Source organism: Sciurus vulgaris (genome assembly GCF_902686455.1).
Source record: "Sciurus vulgaris genome assembly, chromosome: 3".
Classification (NCBI taxonomy): domain Eukaryota; kingdom Metazoa; phylum Chordata; class Mammalia; order Rodentia; family Sciuridae; genus Sciurus; species Sciurus vulgaris.
Window position 1 is genome coordinate 24,637,916 of NC_136463.1, and position 26,367 is coordinate 24,664,282.

General features: G+C 56.9%; 1 protein-coding gene and 1 long non-coding RNA gene across 24 annotated transcripts in view; one reads left to right on the forward strand and one right to left on the reverse strand.

Annotated features, from left to right (window-relative positions):
• The first annotated feature begins 1,608 nt into the window (after positions 1-1,608).
• Positions 1,609-26,367, forward strand: part of SRCIN1 (SRC kinase signaling inhibitor 1) — a 66,264-nt gene continuing 41,505 nt past the window's right edge. For 5 of the 23 annotated variants that reach the window (XM_079133373.1, XM_079133378.1, XM_079133380.1 and 2 more), the window contains exons 1-2: positions 4,228-4,494; positions 12,888-12,950. In XM_079133373.1, the coding sequence (XP_078989499.1) occupies positions 4,371-4,494; positions 12,888-12,950 (187 nt within the window). In that variant the 5' untranslated portion in view covers positions 4,228-4,370. Of the gene's footprint in view, positions 2,187-2,964; positions 3,339-4,221; positions 4,495-12,887; positions 12,951-26,367 lie in introns of those variants that run through there. The other 18 variants (XM_079133386.1, XM_079133387.1, XM_079133389.1 and 15 more) reach the window with 12 other exon arrangements.
• On the reverse strand, positions 4,509-9,418 carry LOC306657411. The gene is made up of 3 exons (XR_013762787.1): positions 7,742-9,418; positions 5,580-5,727; positions 4,509-5,479 (listed from the first exon to the last, which is right to left on the reverse strand). It is a non-coding gene; the product is annotated as an uncharacterized lncRNA (long non-coding RNA).

Below are 26,367 nucleotides of genomic sequence, written 5' to 3' on the forward strand. Positions count from 1 at the left end.
TGGGGAAAAAAAAGAAAGCTGAGAATTCTCACCTCTAGGGTGCTCCCCAATACATCCCTCCTGCAGGTTCCTAGGCATGGGCCAGGGACAGGAGTGTTTGAGAAGAGCAAGGTAGTGGTTAGGGTCCCCAAACATGCTAGTTACCTCCTCCAGAGGAGAACTGCCAGCGTCACAGGAAAGGAGGACAGAGGGAAGTTACCTGTTGGGGAATGAAAAGGGGGAGGGGTAGCACCTGAGGCATCTCAGGTGGAGGCAGCTGGCACACTGACTGGTGTGGGCACCGTGCCAGCTTCCAAGAGCAACCCTTGCTTCTCTGTTGAAGATTCACTCCTAGCTCATTCTTGCTTTGGTCGGGAGGTGGTATCTCCAGCCTCCTCCCTACACCAAGAACCTTTGGGAGTTCTGAGGTCTCATGGGAGAGAGAGGGGCACCTATCTTTCCCAGGAACAGAGCAGAGGACCAGGTGGAGTCCCTGAAGGATGAGGTTGCCAGATCATTCACACTCTGGCTCAACTTGAGACCTGGGGGTCTTTGCTCCTGTTCAGAAGCCACATTCCCTCTGGCTTCTCCACAGGACCTGTGGGCCAGCTCTCCTAGGTGTTTGGTGTTTGTGTGTATGGATAAGACATCTCTGGAGACTCTGGGGGAGGGTCAGATGAGCTCATAGCTATGAGATGATCAGAAATGTGAAGGATTCATCATGAGCAACCGAGCCTCCAAAGAACTACTGAATCTGATTTAAGTCCCTCCAGGGGGACATGGAGGGGGACCTCTGAAGGAGCTCTCCTCAGGGAATGGGAAAATGAGTGCTTTGTCCTGATGACACCTTTGGAACTATTCCCAATCCCTGGGGGCTGATTCATGGACCTGTCCCACTCAGTCCTGTTCATTGACTTCTTGGCATCTAGTGTAAGGTAGAAATATCACCATGTCATTCATTTTCCATTGTCATCTGGGGGAGAATGTGGTCCTCATTATTGATGAAGTGCCTGTTTTAACTCTTAGATGCATTCCTGACCCCAGCTCTCTGACAACAACCCTATGGTTATGAGACTTGGTGTGCCTGGGCAGGTCCCTGCTTTTGGCAACCCATGGAGCTAGGAGGCTTTGGCATAGGAGGCAGGGTGATTGGCTATATTCCTCTGAGCCTCAATTCCTTTACTGTGATATGGGAATGAAAATTCTCACTTCTATAGGGTTGGTGAAAGTGTTACATTGGACATCTCAGGTAAAGCACCTGCAGATTCTCTTTTCTTTAGGTGGGCAAAAATTGGAAGCAGGAAGAAATTTTGTCTCTAGGGATTAGAAATCTGAATTGGGGAGGCAAAAGGCAGAGGGTCCCTAAGTGGGGGGCCTGAATGGAACAGCAGGTGTGCTCACACTGGCTCCAGGAGGTTGGAAGGTGGTGTCCTGCGCTGAGAGGAAGCTACTCTACCAGTCTGACCCCGCCCCCTGCACAGGGCCTGCTGCCTCCCATCCCGGGCAGGCAGCCAGGGAGGGAGCTGGACAGGTGCCCACGGCACTCTCAGAGGCCAAAAGATGGGCACCATCCAGTTGGCAGAGGGAGAGGCAGCTGGCCCACGAGGGGAGAAGTCAGGGTGCCCAACTGCTGGGGTCGTGTGCCCAGACCGTGTGTCAGTGTCACAGCGCTTGGCTGCCCTCCTGAGTTGTCTGGCAGGAGTTGGGAAAGGCTCCCTCCTCCTCCAGTCTTGGCCCTGCCACCTGGGTTACTGTAACTGGACATTGATCTCTGAGGGGCATTTGGGACCTTGCCCTAGCTGGGCATGTGGTTTGCTCAGAGGTAGGCCTGGGGGCGGGCAGGAAAGTGGGAGAGCCCAGATTAAGGCTGTGACTGGGTAGAACAGGAAGTGGGGAAACCGGTTTGTCATTTGGGCCACTTGGGGTGGGGTCTTCTCTCCTGGATTCTATGCTTGCTTTCCAGTCGGCCTAGTGCGCTACAGCGAAGAGATGCCCGGGGTCCCTGTCTTTATCATCTGAGTTGGCTTTAGGAATGCCAGGAATAAACAAAAGGGGCAGGGGTCTCAGCCCACCGTCCCTTCCCCAAGATAGGCTTAGGAGAGAAGGGACTAACCAGAGAACCTGAGGGAGTGAGAGAGGGAGCAATCGGAGCATGAGGAAGGGTCAGCACGGGTTTGGTTTGGAGCTGAAGTCCGCTGAGCCAACAGGTAGGCCAACTACGGTGGGCCAGGGAGGGGTGGGGCGGAGCAGGAGACTCTGCAGGCTGCATGGAGGTGGCAATGGCGCCGCTAAACGAGGCGTGAGAAGGGGGAGTAGTTGGAGCGTCCTACTCTAGGGTCCCACATAAAGAAGAAAAAATAGATTCCCCTTACTCTCAGCACGCGCCGCTGCAGTTCCCGCATGCACCTGCAGGAGGGGCCGCAACCTTTAGTGGGGGGTGGGGGCTAGGAGGCAGCCCAGCAGGGGGCGCCGGGGAGCCAGGTCCCTCCGGAGGAGCTGTGTCTAAGGACTGGGGAGGGGAGGGACCACTGGGGAGGGGGCGCGCCCGCAGAGGCAGAGCGGGGTCCCTACTCTTCCTGCATTGGGCGGCTGCCGCCTTCTGAGGTCACCTTGGCTGAAGAGTGGCCCCCAGTCTCGCTGCCTCTCCTCACCTTCCCGCCCCGCCCCGCCCCGCCCCGAGTGCTTTTCTATCCTAGAAGTCCCCTACCCCTGAGGACCCTCCTTCCCCAGGTGCCTCCTCCAAGGCCAGTCCCCGATCAATGTATTTGTCTCTATAGTGGCGCGAGGACTTCTTAGGTTGGGGGAAGCAGGTGGAGTGGGGAGGGGAACAGGAGCGTGCCCCGCACCCTACTCGGGTCGCGCGCTGCGGGATCCCGCGGCGCTTCCGGAGGGCGCGAGAAAGCGCAATGCCCCCTCCCCTCCCCCGCTCCCCGCCGCCCCCGGCGGCCCTTTGTACCATCCGGCCACACGCGCGTGCCCGCGCCGCGCGCGCTCCCGTCCGCAGTGACACACCCGCGCCAGCCGCACGCGCGCGATCTCACATACACACACACACACACACACACTCGCTCTCGCACACTCGGTGACACGCCCGCGCGCGCGCGCACCCACACGCCCGGCCGCCGGCGCCCTCCCAGCTGGTCCACCCCGGCGGGGCCCGCGCCCCCGGCCCGCCCGCCTGGCACCGCGCCCCGGGGCTGGGGCCGAGCGAGGAGCCCGCGAGGCGGCGAGAGGGCGAGCGCCAGGCAGGCCGGCCCGGGGCCCCCGCCCCCCGCGCCCCCGCCCGATGGGGAACGCTCCGTCCCAAGGCATGTCCCTGTCTCTCTCCTCCCTAATGTGCCTCCATGCTTAAGTGGAAGGTATTTCTGTTTTCTTTGTGTGTTTTCCCCTCGGCCGGGGGCGGGGGCGGCGGCCGGGCCCGGGAGGCGGCGGCCCGCGGGGCGAGGGATGCTCGGGACGCAGGTGTGTGTTGGGGGGCTGGGGACCGCTGCACGCCGGGCTTGGGAGAAGGACCCGGGCGAAAGAGAGCTGGGACCAGAGAAGGGGTTAGGGACTGGGGAGACTGGAGACGGGGCGGGAGGGCCTCGCGGCACCCGGGGGAGGGGGCCTGAGGGGGTTGAAATGTAGAGGAGTATGTGTGGAGGGGGAGGGGTGGGAGAGGAAGGGGGATGGATGGCGAGGAGACTGGGGGGAGGGGAGTGGTCCATCGGAGGTGGAGGCAGAGGAGGCTACAGGGGGAGGGGATGGGCATGGAGAAGTGAGGAGCATCAAAGGCCTTCCCCCGCCCCAGCTCCCAGAATGGGGTACGGGCTGGGGCCGGTGGTAATGGGCCCTTCGCATCAGCCCCCCAGGGAAGAAAGGGGCTGAGTGCGTTCTGGGGTTGGCTGTGTTGCCAGGATACAGCCTGTATTCCACCCCCCACCCCCTCGCACCTCGAGGCCCTAGCCCTGGAGACCTCTGAGCCTCAGCAGCAGTTGCAGAAACTGGGGACCTGCTCCCTGCTCCACTGGCGGGTTGGGAGGGCCCACGAGAGGGAGGGGCTGGGGGAGGGGCTATTTGATCTTAAGCCCTCCCCCTGCAGAGGCCAGAGGGCAGGGGAGGGCGCCCCCAGCTGGGGAGGGCATCCAGGGTGAATGAAGAGATAGGGACTGGGGTGGGCTGAAGGGCAGAAGGCGGGGCTGGGGAGGGGACGCGCGGTGGCCCCCCCTCCCCTCCCACGCACCCCCCTGCTACGTCAGAAGCTCCCGGGCCAGCTCCTAGTCCTGTCGGTGGGGGCAGCAGGATGCTGGTGGCAGCAGAGGGGGCCGGCCGGGTGCCTCCGCAGCTAGGCTGGCAGGGCCCGGCGGGGCGTGTGCGGCTGCTGGTACGCGCCCCCAGCCCCACGCCTCCCCATGCAGCCCTGGCAGTGCCTCCGGCGCTTTGCCCTGGCCTGGTGGGAGAGGACCGCGGAGGGCAGCGCCCGCGCTTCCCGGGAGGAGGCTGGACCGAGGGACGCTGGGGGCCGAGGGGAGCCAGGTGAGAAGATCAGGGCTGTGGGCAAGGAGGGGATCCTGGGCCGTCTTTTCCAGTCTTTCTCCTCAAATTCTGCGGGACCAGGAGGTCCTGCAGCCCCCAACTTTGAGGGAAGTGGGGTCCCCGAGCTGGGGATTTCTGTCTGAAGCCCTTCAAAAAGAGCTGTAGGAGCTTCTGTCTGTTTGGGGGAAAGGGAAACAGATGAGGGTGGGGAGTAGGGGAAGCTGATCTGACTTCCGATTTGTGGGTCCGAATGTTTTGGGGTGGGGGTTGAGCACTTTAGAGGGGTTAGAATACCTTCTGGACTCTGAGAATCTTGGTCTGGGTGACCTTGAGCCAACTGCTTTTCTGTCTAACTCTGTGCCTCAGTTTCTCTCCTTCCCTTTGCTGTCCCTCTGGCTGGTCTTAAAAAAATTGACGATGCATTTGATAGAGATTGTCACTATGAAAATGTAAGGCTCTGTCATTACTGGTTATGGGGGTGGGGGGATGACCGTGTTTTCTGGCATGGTTGTGCATGTGTGTCTGTATGTGGGGTGACAGTTATGCTGTATGTGTTTGGCTGGTTATGGTTGATGTTGGGACCACTCTGAGCAAGTGTCAGGGACCGGTATCCTCACAGGAAGTAGAGCTTCAGGCAAGCAGAGAGTTGCTGGGGCAGAGACCTAGCTGGTAGCCTTGTGTAAAACAAGGGATGGGGGTGAGGACTCTGGGATAAGGGGAGGGGGCTTCAACAATAATATCCCCCCAGTTCCCCACCCAGACTGCCTGGCACCCAGGCACCATTGGCAGCAAGTGCAAAGGCTTTGCCCTGGCTTCCTGCCACCCTGCCTTAGGGACAAGAGGGTCTTTGTCCAGTGCACCCCCCAAGTCCTGCTCCTTCCGCCTTTTCTGTGGTGGCTGATTCTCTGCGATGACCCTTGGGGCTCCAGTGGAGATGTGGTGGGTCCCCCTTCTGGTTCCTGCTATCTGTGCTCTGGAGATCTTTCTGAAAGAAGCAACTGTGGTGTCAGGCAGGGAGTGGAGAGGGGAGGGGTCCCTAGAATAAGCCTTTTGGAGGTTTATCCCCACCCCAGAACTCTACTTGCCTTCTTGCCTAATGCAGGGGCCTGGGGGCTTCATGGCCTGATTTCTGCAGAGCTTCAGGCTTCTTAAAGATGTCTAAGGTATTTGCCAGGATGCAGGGCCTCTCTGGTGCTCTCCTCTCTTCTCTCTTTCCCTGGTCAGGGACCCACCCTGGAAAAAGGGTTTAATTAGAACCATTGATTCCTTCTTTGGCTGCAGGCATTGATCTCAACAGTGTGGTCAGAGATGGGGACGGGGGTGGCATGGCTACTGTCTGCCCAGTGCCAACCTTACTATTCTTTGCCAAAACCCCTGCCAGCCCTGGAAGTGCTGAGGAGGAAAGGGACTGGGTTCTTTGATGTACCTGCTTAGCCCCCCACTCCACCCCACCCTGGATTAGAAAGAAGGAAGACAGGGTTGAGGATTTGAACTGCTGGAACTGTTTAGGGTTAGAGAAAGGACAGGTCATAGTGTTTTCCTTCTGAGTGCTGGACCTGGGGCACAGGAAGAGGCAGCTGTGGTTGGGAAGAGGACTTTCCAAGAAGAGTCAGGAGGCAGTGGAGGAGGCCTGTGGCTGTGGAGAAGGTACAGAGTCCAAGGGAAGGATCCAGGACTTGCCATAAAAGCTTCTCTTTCGAGGAATCCTAAGCACTTATCTCCTCCAAGCTCTGGCAAGGAGATCTGTTTTCTTCTTTCATTTGTGTCCACAAGGCTCAGAGAGGGACAGAAATTGCCTTAGATGCCCAGCCAGCCAGGGTCTGGCTGCTGAGCCTGGCTCCCTGACCTGGGCATAAGGTGTGGAGGGTGAGGCTGCTGGCAGCCTAGGATCTGGAGGGGATCCTAGCACTGGTGGTGGCTGGGGACAGGTTGTGCCCCCCAAACCTCAGCAGCCTGCAGTGGGTGGGCTGATGCAGGTGCTGGCTTCAATGAGGCACTCAGACGCTCTTTGAAGAATCCCTAGTTGGCTTCCCAGGGCCCATTCGAGCAAAGATAATAAAAATCTGGCCGTCAGCGGGTTTGAGGGCCGCACTCGCTTCCCCTTCTTTCATTCCAGGCTCTGAAAAGCGGAGATGAAGGCTTTGGATTTGGCTGAGAAGGCCCCCGGGGAGGGAAGGAGGGAGGGAGGCGGAGGGGAGGGAGGACTGATTTCCTGGCAGCCTAGGGAGTAGCTGGGGAGGTGGGCAGAGGGGCAGGTCCCCGGATTCTGCCAGATAGCCTAGGCCCCCACCATCGGGGCTCCTGTTGCCCATACCTGTCCTTTAGGTCCCTGGGGCCTCCTCTGATCTGATGCCCCCATTCCTCTCTGTCCCTGGAGCTTTCCCCACCCCTCATCATCTCTCCTCCCTGCCACCCAGTCTCCCTGTGTTCTGCCTGGTCCCCCTTCTCCCTGTCCCTCCGTTTCTCCTGCTCTGTCCTTCATGGCGCCCTCCCCCCACCCCGCCGCCTTGTCCCCAGTGCCAGTCCCTCCTTCCTCCCTGTGGCTGCCCCCTCCCGGCTACCTGTCCTCCCTCCCTCTTCCTCGCATTGGTCCTGCTTTCTAGGACTGTCTGGAAGGTTGTGAAGCCAAGAGGGGTGGGGTGCAAAGCAGCAGCAGCAGCAGCATAGGAAGGGTTGGGCCTGGCTGGAGATTACGGTCTGTCAGGTGCTATTGTTATCAGAGTCCAGGCAGAAAGGGGCTGCTGTGCACTTAGGGATGAGTGCGTGTGTGTGTGTGTGTGCGCGCGCGCACGCACATGTGCGCGCGCCTGTGCAGCAAGGGCACGTCCCCCTCCCCGCACCACAGCAGGCACCTTGCCCTGACATTGGGCTCTTCCTCCCCTGCCTCAGATGCTTCAGTCACCCTGATGCTTCCCCTTCCAGAGTCCCCAGCCTTGGCTTCTGCCCCTCTGGTTCCCCAGGGATCACCGCCGTCCTTGTACACTGTTCCCCACACACCCACCAGTCTGCCTCCAGGCTCAGAGGTGGGAGGAGAGGTCCAAGAGGCTTCCCCACTCAGTCTCCCTCAGGGGTCTCTGCTAAACCTGCCTGGAGCCCCCTCCAGGCCCTGGGTCCCCTTCAACCAATTGATAAATCCCAGAAAGAGCACTGGACTGGGTCAAGAAACCTAATTCTGATCCTTCTTCAGTGCCCAAGTGTCTGTGTGACCTTGAGCAAGTCCCTTCCCACTGAGGGACTCTTTCCTCACCTGTGAAATGAGGGGGCGTGGGCTGGATGATCTCCAAGGTCTCTTCTGACATTCCGGGCGATGTTGTGTCTCTCTTCTGGGTGATTTGCATATGCTTTGCATATATTAATAGTGCCTGCTTGAAGGAGGAGAGCACCACCCACACCGGCCCAGAGTCCCACCCACCATTCCGACTCCCCTTGCCCATTGGTCCAGGCTTCTGTGGCTCCAGTTTCCCAGAGGGTGGAAGCTGAGGCTGAGCATTCCCTGGGGAGGTGGGGTCTGGCCCTTGTATCCCAGCTGTGCTGGAAGCAAGGCTGAGGCATGGCTTTGGTGGGGGGAATCCCTGTTCTGCTCTAAAAAGGCCAAGCAGGGAAGCACAGTTATGTGCCTGTGGCCCTCTAGATGCCAGAAGCTTCCTTAGGCAAGAACTCCCCCTCTGCTCCAGCTCCTGTCCACAGTCCCTGGTGAGTTTGGCTGGGTCGTGCCTCTGCCCTGGTCCCTGGACTCTAGGTACGTGGGCTGGATCACAGACCTTAGGGATGATCACTAAGAGAGACCAGGTCACTCGCGGCCTCTCTGGGTCCCTCCTAGCTACCGTACCAAAGGTGGGGCTCCAGGCCACCTCTAAGGGCCATAGCATCTTCAGGGAGGGACAACCTGCTTGCTTCAGTTTTGCTCCCACCTCTGACAGCCCAGCCTGCTCTCAAGGGGACTTTCCCCAGGGCTTCCTCTCCTGCTGCCTGGTTTGTGCTCAATATCTGGCACCGGGCAGTGCCCTGGATCCCAGCCTTCAGTCCTGACCTTGGTCTTTTTCACCCACATATCACCTGTCACATGGGTCAAGGCTGGAGTAAAGGTTGGCAGCCTGGAAAAGATAATGTGGAGCCTTTGGATAATGATGAGACTCTGAAAACAGGAACAAAATGCCCTCCACCACCAAGAACAGCCAGTGGAAATGCAGCAAGAAAGATCAAGGTTAGACCTAGTCTTAGGGAAGGACTGTTCCAGGAGACAAATTAGTTTCTCATCGTGGAATTTTGTGAAGTGTAAATGAAATAAAACATCCATTGCAGTGCCTGACACATAAAAATTAATCAATAAATGACATGGGGAGAGGGGAAGATGTTCATGAACCCAGAGAAGCCTCTTCCTTAAGCCTGAGTCTTTGGATTTGGCAGAGGCTGAGGAGGTGGAGGAATAATTCCTCGAAGATCTGTTTCTCCCATACTCGGCCTGTTGCTCACCGCTTTTCCCCTTCACATGCACTAGGCCCCACACATGCACTAGGCTCACGGCCAGCCCCCTGGGACACCCTGCCCTCATCCTTTCTGCTGGGAGTCGGCAAACAGAAGGGTTTGGAGGCTGGAAATCTGCTCTTCTTTCCCTCCCCTTATCTCTGCATAGGACAGCTTCTGAGGAAACAGACCTTTGCTGCAGCAGGAAGAATCAAGGTTAGATAGGAAGAAAAACTTCCCGTTTAGTTTCCATGAAGGGTGGCCACTTGCAGGTGGGGATCTCAGTGGCATTTTTGCATCTTTTGTATCAATAATAGAGAGCCAGGCTCAGTAGTGCATGCCTGTAGTCCCATCGGCTCAGGAGGCTGAGGCAGAAGGATTGTGAGTTCAAAGCCAGCCTCAGCAAAAGTGAGGTGCTAAGCAACTCAGTGAGACCCTGCTCCTAAATAGAATTCAAAATAAGGCTGGGGATGTGGCTCAGTGGTTGAGAGCCCCTGAGTTCAATCCCCAGTATACCGCCCCAACCAAAAAAATCATTTCAAATGATAGATATGCTCAGGTAGGTTGGTATTGTATCTAGTTGCTGGAGAAGAGGATTCTGAGGTGAAGAACTAGCATTGGCCTGGGGTCTGGGCTGCTTGTCTACCCTGCTGCTGTGTGACCTTGGCCATTTCATTGCCTGCCTCTGGTCTTCAATGTCCTTGGTATAAGTAGAAAGGTTAGTTCCAGAAGGTCTTTAAGCTCCCTTCCAGTTGTCATAGGGTCTATCCACCTCCTCGCTCCTGAGATAATACATGACTTGCCACATGAAGTGTGGGAAGAATCTTTCCCCAGCTTCAGCTAAGCCAGGAGAAATGGAGATTTGGGCCAAGAGAATATGGGGGAGTGTGTGTGCGTCTTACAAACAGCCCCTCCTGTTCTGAAGACCACCTTGCCTAAATCTGTCCTTCGGCCTAATGGATGGATAAGGGAGTGGCCAGAGGGTTCAACTGTCCCCTAAATCATAACCCCACAGTCTTCCTCAACCTAGCAAAACTGGCTTTGTCACACTCCATTCCATCCAGAGACTATAATCCAATCCATGTTTTCCTCCACGAGGAGCGTCCAGCTGGTGGCTCAGCTCCCCAACAACCTCATCCTGGTTCTTGGTAGTCAGCCAGCCGGCTCAGTTGCCTGCATGTCCCGGCATGGAGTTCCTAAAGACTGGAAAGAAGTTGAATTTTCCCCATGCCGCCACCCTCACCTCTGTAAATATTCTCATTGCATTACCCAGGCTTCTTTCCATCCCAGCCACAGAACATGATGAAGACCCCAGATCCAAGAACACAGATGGGCCCTCAGACTCAGTCCACCAAGAGACCCCATAGAAAGGCCCCAGCTAGAGGTGTTTGCTGAGCATGGGGGCAGGGGCCAGGGAGATGGGGATTTGCCTGTGGCCCGCCGCTGCCCAGAGTGCCTCATCATTGCAGATGTAGCTGGTATCCACTGGCATCTGCCTGGGGGAGAATGGCACTCCCAACTGGCTGGTTGTGGCCACGCAGACACATGCCTGCAGATGCATTCTGGGCCTGTCCGTCGCCTCTCCTGGGCCCTCCTCACTCTGTCCCCACCATGTGGCCATGTCGGCCTGAGGAGTCCCCAGTTGTTGTTCCAGTGGCCTTATAAGTTGAAAGCTAGGGCTAAGAGGAAAAGTGAGCACTCTTAGGATAGATACAGACCCTTGCTCTGCAGACTTTCAGGTCATCTGGCTTTCTGTAGCCTGGGTGCTCTAGGACTTCTGGTTGGTAGAATAAGAAGCCTTTGGGGGGCTTTCCACAGCCGCCTCTGTGATGGAGGAGGGAGGAGCCGAGCAGGAAAGGGTTCCTGGACAGACGAAGTCAGCTGAAGAGGAATGAAGCTCTGGAAATCCTGGACCCATCTCTGTGACCCTGAAAACTCATCTCTCCCTTGGCCCCTCTGGCTGCCCCAGTTAGAATCATCTGCCTCCCACTCCAAGGATGAGGTGAAAAGAGAGACAGTGGAGGGTTGGGTTCGATTGTTTGTTATTTCCAGAATTCCAGAGGGCTGGGGACTCGAACCCGGGCCTCCAGCATGAGAGGCAGGCAGTCTACGAGAAGAGCTATATGGCCAGCACTGGATGAGGTGAAAAGAAACTGAAGAAAATCTCCTCTTCCACCTAATTGCCCTTAGGAGATAGTTCATGCTGAAGCATGCAATGGAAAGAGAGACTTTAGGTAGGACTTCCCAAAGGGCACTGAATGAGAGATAGCCAAAGACTGAGGAGGATGGATGGGAAGCAGTTTAGCTCTAGACCAAGAGCTCAGGCTCTGGAGTCAGATCGAGGCTGGAATCCCAGCACCAATACTCATTTGCCTGGGCTGGGGAGATAGCTCAGTCGGTAGAGTGCTTGCCTTGCATGTACAAGGCCCTGGGTTCGATTCCCCGGCACTGCGAGGGGGAAAAAAATATACTCATTTGCTTTGTGGCTTGGGGGCAAGTAGCTTCACCTATCTGAAGCTTAGTTTCCTCATCTGTAACTTGAGGCTATTAACAGTGATGCATCCCTGGATTCAAAGAGGTAATTTAGGCAGAGTTGTTGGCACGTTATAAACATGCAGTGAATAGCAATTTCCCTGTGTTCCTCCTCATTGTCACTGTGAATGACTGAAGGGGGGACCACCCTCCACAGAGGAAGGGGCATGTGTGAGGAAACTCTTGAGACTTTCCTAAGACCCACAACATCAGCTTGGCCTCTCTGGGGCTGGACCTCTGGGGTAGCCACTCAGGCTGGTGATAGGAAAGAAGGAAGTTAGGGCTCCCCAGTCTTCACTGCTCCTCTGTGCCCCTGTGTCCGTCTGCCCCTCTCCCCTCCCAGCCCTAACCCTACTGCCCCATCCAGAAAGCCCTCTGGGGCTGGATCCATCAGTGAGCATTCTTGATTTCTTTCCTAGTCAATGTCCCAACATCTGGGTATGACAGCTGTTTCTCCCTGGGATGTCCGCATGTTGGGTAATCGGTGGGAAAATTGGAACCATGAGATTGGCAGGGGGCTCTGGGAACGCTCGCAGCCAGACGTGATGTGTGTATGGATAGGTCTGAGCCAGCCAAGTGAGGGCTGAGAGGACTGGGTGCCCAGGCCATAGGATCCCCAGGCAGGCGGGTCTTAATGCTGCGTGCTAGGGTGAAAGGTATTGCCAGCCGCCAGAGACAGAGCAGATTTAGAGAGGATTTCCCAGCAAGGTGAAAGGAAGGCATGATGGACAACTGCAGGGGATCCTCATGGTGGTTGGAGGCAGGGGCATTGTGGGGCGGGAGGTAGGTGAGCTTCAGGCAGGTCTGGGCACAGGTGTGTTTTTCTGCCCAGCCCCAGCCCCAGTCAGTGTCTGTTAGCCCGTGACGCCTGCTGCCTCCTTATGTGCTGAGGGGGACTTCCTCAGGGTTAGGGGCGAGTGAGGCAGACAGGAAACTCAGGGGCTGGAGAGAGGGTGGGCAGTAGGGCCGCCATGACAGGCTTTTCCACTGGCTTTTCAGAATGGGGTAACCTTCCATGGTGGAAGCAGATGGGTACCCCAGAAAAGTCTATCCCTGTTTCTGGGAGAAGAACCAGGCCTGACTCATTGCCTGTCTGTCCTGGGAACCCAATTCCGGGGACCCCCTGTCTTCCATGTTGTCCTGCTGTCTGTCCTCCTGTCTGTCTTCCACTGATATCCCTGCTCTTCTTCCAACACCCAGTCTATCCTGCTGCCCCCAAGACCCTGGAGACCCAAAAGGGACAGCTCCTAAGGCTCTGCCTTGCCTTGTCCCTTGTCCCTCCAGGGTCCTTGGCCCTGCCTTACCACATTGAGAGCCCTGCCCCAGCCCCCTCCTCGCTCTGGTTCCTCTGGGGGCCTGTCATTCACGACTCTCCTCCTTTCCTGTCCCTCACCCAGGGCTCCAGCGTGCGGCGGGAGGGGAGTCTCCAGGACTGTGTTCCCTCTGTTTAAAGTCTCCAGGTCAGTAAGCCAGGAGGGAGGCCCCGGTCCTTAGTCAGGCCCCCCTCCCTGGCCTGGAGGGCTGGAACCGGGGGAGGGGCTGTCCCTGGTGGGGGACAGCAGATGCCCAGCTCTGGGGAGGGCGCCTTGCCTGGCAGAAAATGTGTCTATGTGTGCATGTGAGTGTGTGCGCGTGCCAGCACGTGGGCATGTCCATGCGTGTGCGGGCGGCACAGCCTCCTTGTACGCAGGGCTGGGAGCGGGCAAGGGACACTGGCTGGTCCTCTGGTGGAGCGGGCGGCCAGCTGGGGAGAGGGATCAGGTGCAAGGGGCCTCTCAGGGTGGGTGGAGACGGGCCCCTCTGACCTCAGCACAGCCTGGCTTAGTCTTTTTGCAAACCTTCGTCCAGCCGATCACTTGCTCCTCACTCACCTCTCCACTCAGCAAAGCTCCCTGGATCACCTTTTCTGTGCCAGGCTTGGTGGCAGTGGTGACCAAGACAGAGAGTCCCCATGCCGTGCTCAGTGGTGAGCAAACACAGGTGATGCAGGGCTCAGCTCAGCAGCTGTTGTGGCCTGGCCAGCTGACTGCAGGGCACCTGTCACCTCCTCAGGGAAGTGACCGTATGTCCACTGATGCGAGTTTGTCCCTGCTCCTCCTGCTGGCAGCGCCTTTGTTTCTGTCCTGTAGAGAATCCCCCAAGCTGATGGTGTTCCTCTCATTGTGTAGTCCCACCCAGCAAGCAGTGACTCGAGCTCAAGTGCCTGGTGACCCTGGCATCTGTGGACAGCATTGTTAGGCTACTGCTGAGGCCATTTCAGAGGGCATGTAGCAACCTCAGCCAGGGAGGGCTATGGGAAGAGAGCCCCCCTGCTCAGTGTAGGACCAGCAGCCCAGAGCAGAGGGAGTCAGTGATTTTCACATCCCCACTGAAGTCATCTCCCAGCTGTGTGCCCTTGGGCCAGCCGCTTTCCCTCTCTGAGCCTCCTTGTTCTTGCCTGTGGAACAGCAGGATGATAAAGGAAAGCAGAGCTGGGGCATCTGGCCTGCTGCAGGGCTGCCTGATGCTGGCTCCCTTTCTGCCCCCACCCCTGCCCAGGTGGCCAGGTGTGTCCTGGGCACTATCTGGGAGCTTGCCCCCTCCTGCCTTGATGGCCCTCAGCCGCCCATCCTCCAGCCCTCTGCATCTCCCTGAGTTGATGTTCAGACCCAATCCAGGTGGACAGCCTGAGGAGGCGGCCCTCCTCGGCACTGTGGCTGCTGCCGCCTTGATAGCTTTTTAATAACTTTGCTCTGAGACAATCTGCAGAGTGCTCGTTTGTCTGCCTCTTAATTAAAATTACCGTTTTCCTAAAAGAGGAAGGATGCTGTGCCCGCCCTCCCCCATCCTGGCTGCCGCAGGAGAGAGCAGGAGCCACTGGAGACAGCCCTTCCCCTCACGGTCTCTGGTCCCCTGGCCACTGGCCTTCCGTACACAGAGGCTCAGCCTGTGCAGGTAGGGTCCCGGGCAGGGATCTGGGGAGGAGGCAGGGCCTCCAGCAGAGGCCCGCCGCCCTTCTCTTTCTCCCACCCTCTTCCGGAGTACCCCAGGGACGGCGCCCAGAACTCTCAAGGCTGGCTTTCTCCATCTGTAAAAAGGTGGGGCAGTGCCAGCCCTGCCTTGTCACCCAGAATGGAAGGAGAGCTGGATGGTTCTGGAAAAGTGCTGCAGCAGAGTGTTAGAATGCCCAGTGGGGGTGTGAGTGGGGCCATGGCCTGGGGCAGAGGCCACCACTGTGATGGACGCTGGATGCGGCGGGCTCAGCCCCTCATTGTTGACCTCACCGCATTCGGAAGAGACCGGCGCTTGCCCTGTGGGTGTGGGTGCTCCTTGAGTCATTTGGAGTTTTGGAGAAAAGTCATCCCTGATCCTCATGAGAACACTGAGGACCAGCTTGCTGAGCGCTAGATTAGGCCTGCGCTCGCGTTAGTTCATTCCGTCCACTGCCGACTGATCTGGACGCTGTTGACTCTTTCACTGGGGAGGAGGCAGAGAGACCCACCCCGGGGCTCAGGAATATTCCGCAGCCAGACAGATAACGCCAGGCTCCACCGGGGCAGCTTCAGCCCTGTGCCCTTCCTTCATCCTGCCTTCCTCCCTTGCTTTCTCAGGTCTAGCCCCAGTCCCTCACGCTGCGTACAAAGGATGCCTTTGCCTGGCTCCTTCATGCAAGTAGGGACCTGTGTGGTCCCTGCCACTGAGAGCCAACTCAGATTCATCCCCACCTTCTCCTCCCACCTCCACTCCTCTTGAGATGCCTTTACTGGGACCAGGTAGGGGTTTCACCAGCTTCATGAGCCTTGGCCCTGTGGCTCCTCTTCCAGGGCTGTGCCTGACACACGTATGATCACACAGTCATTCAACAAACAATTACTGCGTGCCAGGCAATGAAGCACAGTTAAGTGCCACCTCCTTCCTCGCCTCCTATTTCTGCCCCACCCTCAGCCTCCTTCCCTGGTCGCCTCTGGTCTTCCCTCTCTGAACCCCTAGAGCACTGTCTAATCTCTTCCTGTGATCTGCTTTGAACAGTCGCCAGTTCTATACATAACCAGCTTACTAGTTAAATTTTTTTTTTTTTTTTTTTGTACTGGGAATTGAACCCAGGGTGCTTTTTATCACTGAGCCACATCCCCAGCCCTTTTTATTTTTTATTTTGAGACAGGGTCTCTCTGAGTTGCTTAGGGCCCCTCTAAGTCCTAAGTTTGGACTTGAACCTGCAATCATCCTGCTTCGGCCTCCCCAGCTGCCTGCTGGTTTACTTTCACTGTTGGAGGCAGCAAACTACTGCCTTTCAGGGACAGAACATGAGCAATAGAGATGAGGACAGGACAAGGACAATAGGGAACAGTGAGGACTGTGGTAAGGGGAGGCAAATGTGTGCTTCTTAGAGACACTAAAATCCAAAGGAACAAATGAAACACCACTGAAACCAGCAAAATGTCTGGACCCCAGGGTGGCCACAGCGTGATCCCCACTGAACCATTCCGTCCCCGCCACACGGCCTGGCACGTGGTGACTGTGAACTGATTGTGGAGTGACTGTATATCCGCCTTTCTCTCCCGACCTTCCCAAGGTGCATTATTTTCCCCATTTGCCAGCGAGAAACAGATCAAATGACTTGCTCAAGGTCACACGTGGGAAGTGACAGAGTGAGATTTGAGCCTTGGCTTGCTTTGTCCTTCTGTCTACTGTTTGGTCATGGGTGTGTGTTTACCCTGAGCGACAGGAAGCCCTCGGATGGCCAGCGGCCACTCAGCTGATGTGCACCACTTGCCTGCGAGGTGGGAAGGTTGGGAGGTGAGGACCACGAGGCCGGAAGGGAGCAGGTGCCCCTTGCCTGAGTCCACCCCTCCTCCTCAGCCTCTGGTCCCGTACCCACAGCCCGGGGACAGCGTGGTGACAGGTGCCGAGCTGCAGAGATGACAGTGCTGCTGATTCCCCCATAATTACTGTCTGATGAGATGCCAGAATTAGCCACTGCGCAAGCATGGGGTGCGGACGTGGGGCACAGTGCAGGCAAACAACTGGGGGAGGGGAGCTTCTCCTTCCAAGCCTGGGGCCTTCTGGCAGCAGGGTAGCATTGGGGAGAAGGAAGTAGGTTAGCAAGGAGGAAGTACTGTGTGGTTACTATACATCAGGTCTTATTGTGTGGTTGTGGTTTCTCCATCCTCAAGGTGGCCAGACCTGCCCCTGAGATGACTGGCTGCTGGACAGGTCATCCAGCGCCTCAGGCCACTGGCTAGAGAATTACAGATAGAGCAGCTACTCACTCAGACTCCCAGTCACATCCTTTGGTGTCTGGATCTTGGGTCTGCCTTGCCGGGGCTGTAAGGGGCATAGCTGGTAGGGTAGATCCTTCCAGTCACATGAGCAAGCGCCTGGGGCAGATGGAAGAGCCCGCAAGGAGCAGGCAGTTTTTGCTTTCCTGACTGGGAAAGTCATCTGTTCCAGGCAGGAGAAGTCAAGTTGGACCCTGAAGTTCAAGGTCAGGGGAGGCCTGAGGCACAGGAGCAGGGGGCCAGGAAGGTCTGTGCTGGTCTGGGAGCAGCGGAGCAGGACCACTCACGCCCTGGACATGTTTTGCCTGGCTCCTACGTGGGAGCAGAGGGGGGCTGGTAGAGGCAGTTAGCAGCAGCGTCGCCTCCTGGGCTGCTGAGACCTCGTCCGGACCACTGGAGCTGCTCTGAAAGCCACCAAAAGAGAGGGGTGGTGACAACATGGGACTTGCCAATTAAGGACATGTAGATGGTTGGGGCTCTGGAGGGCAGGACGCAGGAGGGAACTGGGCCACTGGGCACCTGCCCGCCCCCAGCGGTGAGCCCTGTCTCCCCAGAGAGGTTGGGTGGAGTCTCTGTGTCACTGGGACAGGAAGGTCATTTGTTCCCTTCCCAGGGCATGGGCCCAACAGGGACATGAGAAGTTCTGTCCTTATGGCTGAGACAAAGACTCAGGGGCAACCTGATGGCAGAACTGCCACCTTCCTCCGGGGCAGCAGGGTGTAGAGAAAGAAGGGGATCTGAGCCCCACAGCTGAGATCAGCCTCCTCCACTTACCCACTCGAGCCTCAGACAAGCTACCCCATCCCGAGCCTCAGTTTCCTCACCTATACAATGGGAGAGCAGCCTGTAACAGGTGAGAGCCAAGTGACTCCTGGCTGTACTGTGGGGGTTGTAGAGAGGAGTCAGTTCACAGCTGGCCTGTATTTCCCAGGCATCCGTTAGACCCCATCAGTCAAGGTGGCGGGGTCTGAGAAGAGCTGGGAGTCTCCAGTCTTTAGCAGAGAGCAGGGCACACAGTTTATGTCCCTGCCTTCCAGTCTCCACTCTACCTTCCATTCTGTCATGATGGAAGGGTTCAGGTTAGATAACAGAGAGAACTTCCCCCGGTATCTGATCAAGCCCAGATTCCCAGGTCTACCTGGACTCAGTGACCAGGCAGGAGACTTGCCTTCTCCCCCTGCCGTCTTGGATCTCGGGGCTCTCCTCCTCTCCCACCCTCCATAGCCTTTCAGAATACTAACCTTGGCATCCCTGGGGAGAGGATATAATGGGCTATAGATTTGGCTGCTGGCTCTCAGCTGACTGTCAGGGCAGAGGGGTGATGCACAGGGCGGCGGGCAGCAGCCCTGTCCTTACCCTTCAGCCTCAGCAGGAAGCTGGGGTGCCGGTGTGCCCGGGTCAGGACTTCTCTGTAGAGGAGGGACGAGGCTGGGGAATCCAGACCCAGAGGAGAATTTTGGAGTTGGCTTTGCTTAAGCACCAGTCAGAGGGCATGGCCTTCAAGTTGCTGGGCCATCCTGTGTGTCAAGACAGAATGGAAACCCTGGATGTGGCTAAGTAGGAGGAGGCCCCCAGAAAGTGCCTCCATGAGGAGGTGAGGCTGGACTCCAGATGGGCCAGGGGGCGTCCCCACTGTCTTCGCTCCCAAGCTGGACATGCGCTGACCTGGCACATGAGGGAGACAAAGATGTGCTACAACCTTTCTGGGGGACTTGGGTGCTCTTGGTGTGTGTGCCTGGACCAGGTGTTGGCACAGGTGGCCTCTACCATGGCAGAGCGGAGAGTGAGGGTGGAGACCTCAGTCCTGGCTGGGCCCCGGTGTGTCCCCTGCATGATGATGGAGGATGCAGGGCAGGCAGGCTTGTGGTGGGCGTGTGTCCCGGGCACAGGTCTGATGACAGGAGCTGAGCAAGCACGTGCGGCCCGGGCCTCTGTACACGGCTCGGAATCGGCAGGCATCCTGCCACTCTGGTGGCCGAGGGAGCTCTCTGGGTACTGGGGTCCCAGGACTGGGACAAGGCTTTCTAGGGAGGGCTGAGCCCCATGGAGAGTGGGGTCTCTGAGGTGGACTTTGAGAGGTCGGGCCAAGGCTTGGTCTTCTGCCCAGTATTTACGAGGCCCTTGCTGAAGACAGCGTGGCCTCCACTCCACCCCAGATGGAGGGACTGATGGGGCTTCTTCCCCTGGAAACAGGATGCCTCCCTCCACCATGCCTTCGGCCCATGCAGCTTTCAAGGTGTAAGTTAAGGCCCTTTGGCTCACACCTGCTCTTCCAGGTGTGGCCCCTGGGGCCAGAGAGCCCCTTGGGGAAAGGGTATCCTGGCATCCTCCTGCGCACGCTGGAAGGACAGGCTCCCTTCCTCCCTCCTGGCTGCCTCTCCAGGGAGACGTGGAGCTGACAGGACACCTTCCCCGGCGCGTGAGCGGTGGAGACACCAGGCAAAAGTTAGCTTGTTAACACAGCACCGCGTGGGCACCGCTAGGGCTGTTCCCAGCTTTTCCAGCTCCGGCTTCAGACGGAGGGTGACATGCTCCTTTCCCAGGGAAGCCAATTAGCCAAATCCTCCTCAGAAGCTAAAATGCAAAAGCCACGGTCCTGGAATGATACAGCTCTGACAGCAGGAAAGGAAATGAGGCTGGGGGTAGATCAGGAAAGAACTGGCCCCCTCACCTCCTTGGTCAGATGCCCTCGTGCAGGGCACAGCCCACATGCCTGTCTGTGATTAGCATTTAAAAAACAAATGAGAGGACTGAAGTTCAGAGAGGTCCCTGACCTCCTCAAGGTCACATAACTAGTTAGTGGCAGAGCCGAGTTGGAGCAGAGCTTTCTCGCCCTCAAATTCAGTGATTTTTGGTGATGCCACAGCTTTGCCTGCTGTGCGTGGGAGGGAGGAGCATAAAGAAGGGGGGCGGTTGTAGCTCTGAAATTCTGACTTGTTGGCCCTTTTAGAAAGAGGGGGTCTTGTCTGAGTGTGGGGTCGGGTTGTCACGTGGAGACCCTGGCTCCTGTGTGGTGAGCATCCTGCCCAGCTGGGCTGGGTACCTGGGCCTCACTGGCCGTGACCCTCCAGCGTGTATCTCTGGGGCCCGGGTGCTGCAGTGTGCTTTGTGACTCAGAGGTTGTTAGTCTGTGTCCTCATGGGGCCTGTGACCTGCAGAGAGGCTCCCCTGGCAGTTGCTTTCTGGGAAGGGGCAGAGTGGAATGGAAAAATCCTTGTTCCCAAGAGCCAGGACACCTGGGTCCCCTATCTGGCTCTGCCTGCAGCTCCTGTGTAACCTGGCCAGTTTTGCTTTCTGGGCCTTAATTACCCTACTGTGAAAGGCTTTTGACCACAGAGCAGGACCTGACATCTTTGACTGTTCCCAGCCCCTGACCCCCCTCCAGAGGTGGTTTCTGCATCTCCCTTTCTCATTCTGTTCTTTAGGACCACCCAATCTGTGTGGAATGCCACCTCTACCATCAGGGAGGCCCCCAGACTGAGGGAGGAGACAAGGCCTTGACCTGAGGAGCCCCCAATCTAATGAAGTAAACGAGGGCTCTAAGCTGGCCTTGGGAGTGTTGGGTCTGAGGGAGGCTTTGCCCCACGTGAGGTCCAAGTCTGATGGCACTGACATGGGTCTGCTCCAAGGGTGTGCTCAGTCTGGGGGACCTGTGGTCCCTGTCCTGGGACTGCTGTCAGTCTGAGAGAGTGACCAGAGAGAGCAGGACAGTCCTGGGGTGGGGAAGCTGGCAGGGTGAGCAGCTGCTGCGGCCTTGCCCCACACCCAGGGGTCCTCAAATGCTCCTCCCTGTGGAAGGCTCCAGAAGCTCTCCTGGGAGCATCTCCTTAGGCTCCACCCTAACAGCCTCTCTAGGCAGGTGAGCTCTCCTTCCTCAGCCCTGATGAGGTCCTTTAATTAGATTCCAACTCGTTTACCAACTAAGTGGCCTTTGGTGGGTTTTAAATCTGCACAAATTGGTTTGTGTTTTTCTGCCTGCGTGAAGCTGTGGCTGGCGGCGCCCTGCCCTCCCCAGCTCCCTCTGTATCTCCTCTGCTCCTGGCTCCCTCGCCCAGCTCCCTGGAGCTGGGGACAGCAAAGGTCCCTGGGCCCTGGATGGAAGAGAGCACAGGGGCACAGGCCACAGTGCTACCAGCTCTCCTCAGCCCTGGGGCAAGGGAGTCCATGTGGTGACTCAGGTTAAATGACTCAATCTCTCTGGCCCTCGGGTTTCCTTGCTGCCCATGCCTGCCCATGGCAATTCTGCAGCTCATGGTGAAGGGGAGGAGGCCCAGAGATGTCACCAGCCAAGGACCATCTATACCCTCCTGCCTTGCCTACCTTCCCTACCCATTCACTGTAGGACCCACAGTGGACAGGGTCCATCTTGGGAGGACAGGCTCTGCCTGGCCTCTTCCATTTTCTCTGTCTTCCTTCTCATACGTGGTGGGAGGGGAGCTGGCCTTCCGGGGGGACTCAGTGATGACAGCTTGCCCAGCCTCGCCCTTCCTCTGACTCCTGCCGCTGCAAGTCACCTTCATCGTCTAACCTCCCCCGTGCTTTCACTCCTTTACTTACAGACCCTCCCCAAGGACCCCATCCCACACCCCTCTCCCTTCCTTGTTCCTCTGTCCTTCCTTCCAGACCGGGAAGGCTCTCCTGAGGTGGCCTGACATTTAGGGGTCGGCAGAAAACAGGGCTGGGAGTCCTGGGTGCAGGTGTGGGGGTCCCAGGCTGGAGCTCAGCTGAGCCCCTGTCTCTGATCCCCAGCCCAGTGGCCTCCTTCCCTCCAAATGTCCTCCCCCTGTCCCTGCCCAGGCCTCTGCAGCTCTGGTTGGAGTGACAGGGAGACTCAACAGGGTGCTGGGCATTAGCAATTTGGGGGGATATTACACAGGAATGTTTACAGAAAGGCAATTGCCCGGAAAATGACTTTGGTTGCTGTGGTATGGGGCGGAAAAGCTGGTTTTAGAAAACAGACACAGATGGGCTTCTGCTCCAAAGACCCACAGACAGACAGTGGGGTGTGGGGCACAGGCACAGAGGAAAGACAGTTGGGCACCCAGAGACAGAGGCCAGGTTCTGTGCCGGGTAGGCAGGGGCAGGCTTCCCAGGGCCTCTGCCAAGCTGGAGACAGATCTGTCCCTGGTTGACCTTTGTCCTCTGGCCTCCAACCTCCCGGCACAGTGTATTTCCTAGCTGCAGTAGGTGTCAGCAGGATGGAGTCATCAGGCAGAATTGAAGGTGGCAGAGCCTCAGGGCTCCTCTAGGGCAACTTGGGCTCCTCTTGCTTTGGCTGCAGAGGGGGGCTGAGGGTACCTCGTGCGGCAGGTGTTTGCTTGTGTGCGTGGCAAGGCACTCTGGGGTCTGAGGCAGGCCTCTATGCCCTCAATTTCTATGCGAACTTTCCCTTGCCCTGCCTAGTTCTGGAGGCCCTGGGGGCCCTGGGGGCTCCTGAATAGATGTCACCAGAGAGTTTTCTGCCCTTCCTCCTGCCAGGCCTGCAGCCTGCCTCTGCCCAGGCAGTGGATCAGAGGTACGTGTGTCATCCGACATATGACAGTCTTGTTTGACCTCTTGATCTCTGGGGAGAGAGAGACAGGGTCCTGAGCTGGGGGCCTGGTGAGGCCTGCCCCTGGGGCCCCTAGAGTCCTTTGCTCTCGCTTCCAGGCTTGGGGTTTTGCCTTTCCCTCTACTTTCTCCCCTTCGTCTCCCTCCCGCCTTCTCCCTCCCACTCCTCTCTCCCCATTCTCTTCCTCTGATGATGATGTCATGTGTGAATGCTGCCCAGCAGCAGCCAGAGGACAGAGGAGATGGTGACATCCAGGGTGAAGACACCAGGTGGGAATGGGCCCAATGGCTTATGTGATGATGTCACCAAGATGTTATGATCTTAATTCTTATAATGAGTTACAGTGATCTCATGTAAAAGAAAGCCGTGGAGGATAAAAATATATCAGGCCCATAAATAAATGTGGAATTTGGAATGGGCGGAACAAATAACAATGTCCTCTCTTCTCCAGCACCTGTGCCTTTATCTTCAGCTGGCCACTGGGGGGCGCCTACCACTTCTCAGTCACCTGCCCCGTTTTTCCCCTTCCCTGATTTCCCAGGCTGAGGGGAGGGGGTCAGAGCACCCCTTTCCCACCTTCTGCTTCCCTCATTGTAATGTTGAATTTTGCCAGGCCCTGTGTCCTGACTCTCTGATTCAAGATCCAAGAATTAGCCAGGCATGGTGGTGCACGCCTGCAATCCCTGTGGCTTGGGAAACTGAGGCAGGAGGATTCAGCCTCAGTTCAAAGCCAGCCAAAGCAATTTAGTGAGGCCTTAACGAGATCCTTTCTATAAATAAAAAATAAAAAGGGCTGGGGATGTGGCTAAGTGGTTAGGCACCCCTGGGTTCAATCCCTAGTACAAAAAAAAAAAAAAAAAAAAAAATTATAGTAGGCCTTGAATGCAGAGGGCCTTGGAGAGAAGGGAGACCTGCCCCTCCTTACCTCTCTGGCTCCCCTGATCTGCACTAATCTGCATCCCTCCAGGGGGCCTCATTCCCCTCCCACTCCCCCAGCACACCCCATCTCTGCTTCCCTTACCCTAGAATTCCCTGGCTCAGGGTCCTTCAGTCCCCATATCCCTCCCTGTAGAACTTGCTCTGGTCCCCAGCAGTGTCCCACCACTCAACAGAGAGCATTGATCGGCCGTGGGCCAGCAGCCTGCATCCTGCTGCTTGCTATATTGGAATCGATCTCCCTGGCTTTTTCCTGGGCTGCTCAGTCTCGGGAGGCTTGGGGCTGCTTGAGAACTTGCTGGTGGCTGGAACAGGCTCTGGGGTAATCGGGAGGTCATCCTGCCAGGACCCAGCACACCACAGGTCAGGAATGTCTTTCATTGACAACAATGTCCTTTCTCCTCCATTCTCTTCCACTGAACTCTCCCTGTGTGGGACAAGGTTTGGAGTTAAAATCCCCATTTTACATATTAGGATCTGGGGCTCCATAGGGGAGATTTGCTGACTGAATGGATTACTAAATGGGTGGCTAGCCTGGGGTCTCTGGAGGACAGAGGTGACTAAACCCAGGTGTCTCTCTGGCAGGACTTTTTTCTCCCAGTGCTCTGACTTCAGGTGCTTGGGAGGCCCCGGGAGATGAAGTCCTGTCTGAGTTTTCAGGGTTGCCTGGAGGCCAACAGTGGCACCTCTCTCCTAAGGGCAACCAGATGGCTCCCCCACCAGGAGCCCAGGCTGGTCCTCCCAGCTCCACTGGGCCCTGCAGAAAGAAGTTGAATCTGTACAGAGTGGGGAGCCAGGACACCCGGGTTATCCAGATGCTCCAGCTTCTTTTTTGTTAAATAAAGTCAAGAATCTTGAAAGTTCTTAAATTGATTCTAAAGCATTTCAAACCAAAGCCTCTCTTTGCTGCTGCCCCTGGAGTTAGCAGGTTGTCTCTCTAGCTCCCTCCCCATCTCCCATCCCCAAGAGCCTAGCTCCTGCACCCTCCTCTCAATGCCTGGGTACCCCAGAGATGAGCCCTGACCTCCTGGAGGCAGTGAGGCTCATCCCTGCTCCTTTCTCAGTTCAAGCTTGCTCCGCAGATCCCTCCCCATTACCTATCCCTGCCCTGGACCGGCGAGACTGGTCATAAAGCACAGCCTGGTGCTCCCACTCTGAGCTCTCCTCTGCCTGCTCTGGGATCACTCACTGCCATTATCTGTCTGGAAGGGCCTGGGGAGTCCTTAGGGGGTCCCCCACAGTCACTGCCCATCTCAGACTGATACTCTGCTTGCCCACCCCAGACATGTCAAGATCCCCCCAGGAGGTAGAGAAGGAGGCGTGAAGGAGGACAGGGAGGAGCATAAAAGGTCTCTTCTGGGGCCAGGAGAGTAGCAGCTAGAAGATGGAATTTAGAGACTTGTCCCAACAGTGGCTATGTGTGTTCAGAGCCCAAGGAGGGCAGAGGAACTTGGCTGACAGAAGGGGAGGTGTCTCGGCTCAGGCAGGGCTGGGACTGGGTTCCAGAGCTGGTTCCGGCAAGGCCCTGGGCAAAATGTCTGAGACCTGGCAAAGAGAGGGCTCTGGACTGTCTAGTGTCTAGGACCCTCGGCTGTGGAGAGTCTCCTGCTGAGCAGTACCCAACAGGGCTACAGACCTCCAGCTGGGAGTGAGGGTGAATGGAGGAGGAGGGAGGTCAATCACTGGACTAGGCTCTCAGGAAGGTACCCCCAATGTTCCCAGCCTCACCCAGTCAGCTGCCATCTTCCCTGATCTCTTCCATATCAGGGAACCATTTGCACTGTATTATATTAATTCAATATCATTTCTGTTCACTCGACTCACTTTAAACTTAAATACATTTACTTAGAAGAAACCTTATCTCACTGAGATCACAAAGGAACAGTATCCATGAAACCAGTAGTTTGACCTTCTTATTGGGATTTTTTTCTAATCCTTATAAAAATAAAGATCTAATTATTAAAATATAAAACAATGTTCTTCTCAAAATCATCTCTGTACCCGGACCTCACTGTGGGGAGCACAGCAGGGGGACAGTGATTGTGGTGAGAGGGATGAAGGATGCCTGAGGAAGGGAGGGGGTGATCCAGAGGCCTAGCATCTGGGAGAGTGGCAGATAAGCAAGGGAGCCCATCCTGAGCTGGGCCACGTTCCCTCAATGACAACTGTCATTTGCAGAGGGAAGTAATAGGTACTGGGGTCCAACTGGGCCTCTACCACTCACTGTGGCTTTGGGCTTGTCGCTGTTCTTCTGAGCCTCTACAGCCCTCTCTGAAATGACCGCAGTAACGCCACCTAACAAGCGTGATGGGAGCTCGTGGGCCATGATAATGGTGGGGAGCCCCTGGTAGGCTGCTGATCTCTGTACTCTCAGGTGTTGCTCTTGCCCTGGTTTTGGTGGGAGTTTCTGGATCTTCTCAGGCTGTGTGCCCCGGATGCACACACTTTAGCCTTAGCCAGGGGAGGGGTGTGTGTGTGTCTGACTTGGTGGCATGGGGTGGCTTTTCTTGAAATACGGCTAAATCCCCATTTTCCTCCTGTGGTTGGCAGAGGGTAACCGAGGGCTGGCAGCAGACCTGATGAACCCTGAATGCAAGGAGGGAGGAAGGGCATGGTAAATCTGGTTGAGCCCCAGAATTCCCAGCCTCAGCCCCTTTTGCCCAAGTTTGCACTTAGAGGAGTCCCCAGTGCCAGTCAGGCAGTGTGGGGACACAAGTGCACACCTTGGCCTGCAGAGCCTAATGCCCTAGTCCTAGGCTACACTTGGGTGGCGGTGCTGCTCTAGGGTTGTGGGGGTGGGCGTGTGCTCAGGAGATTGCTTATTTCCCAGTGGGAATGACTTCTGGGAGAAAGGGAGAACTCTGTTGTATGCCCAGGGATATGGCTGTGTTTGGCCCTTGGCATGGCCTCCCACTCTGGGGGTGAGGGCAACCTCTGGAACCCCTGGCCATGGGTCATGTGAGCTCAGGGATAGGGAACAGCAGAGCAGGAGAGGCCAGGAGCTCAGGGCTGGTGGGTTTTTGGGAAGGGATTCAGAGTTCCGCGTGGGGACCTCAACCCCCGGCCTTCTCTTTGTTCCTTGCTTCTGTGCTGTCCTTTGTCCCCTGTGCGTCTCTTATGATTCTTGAGATT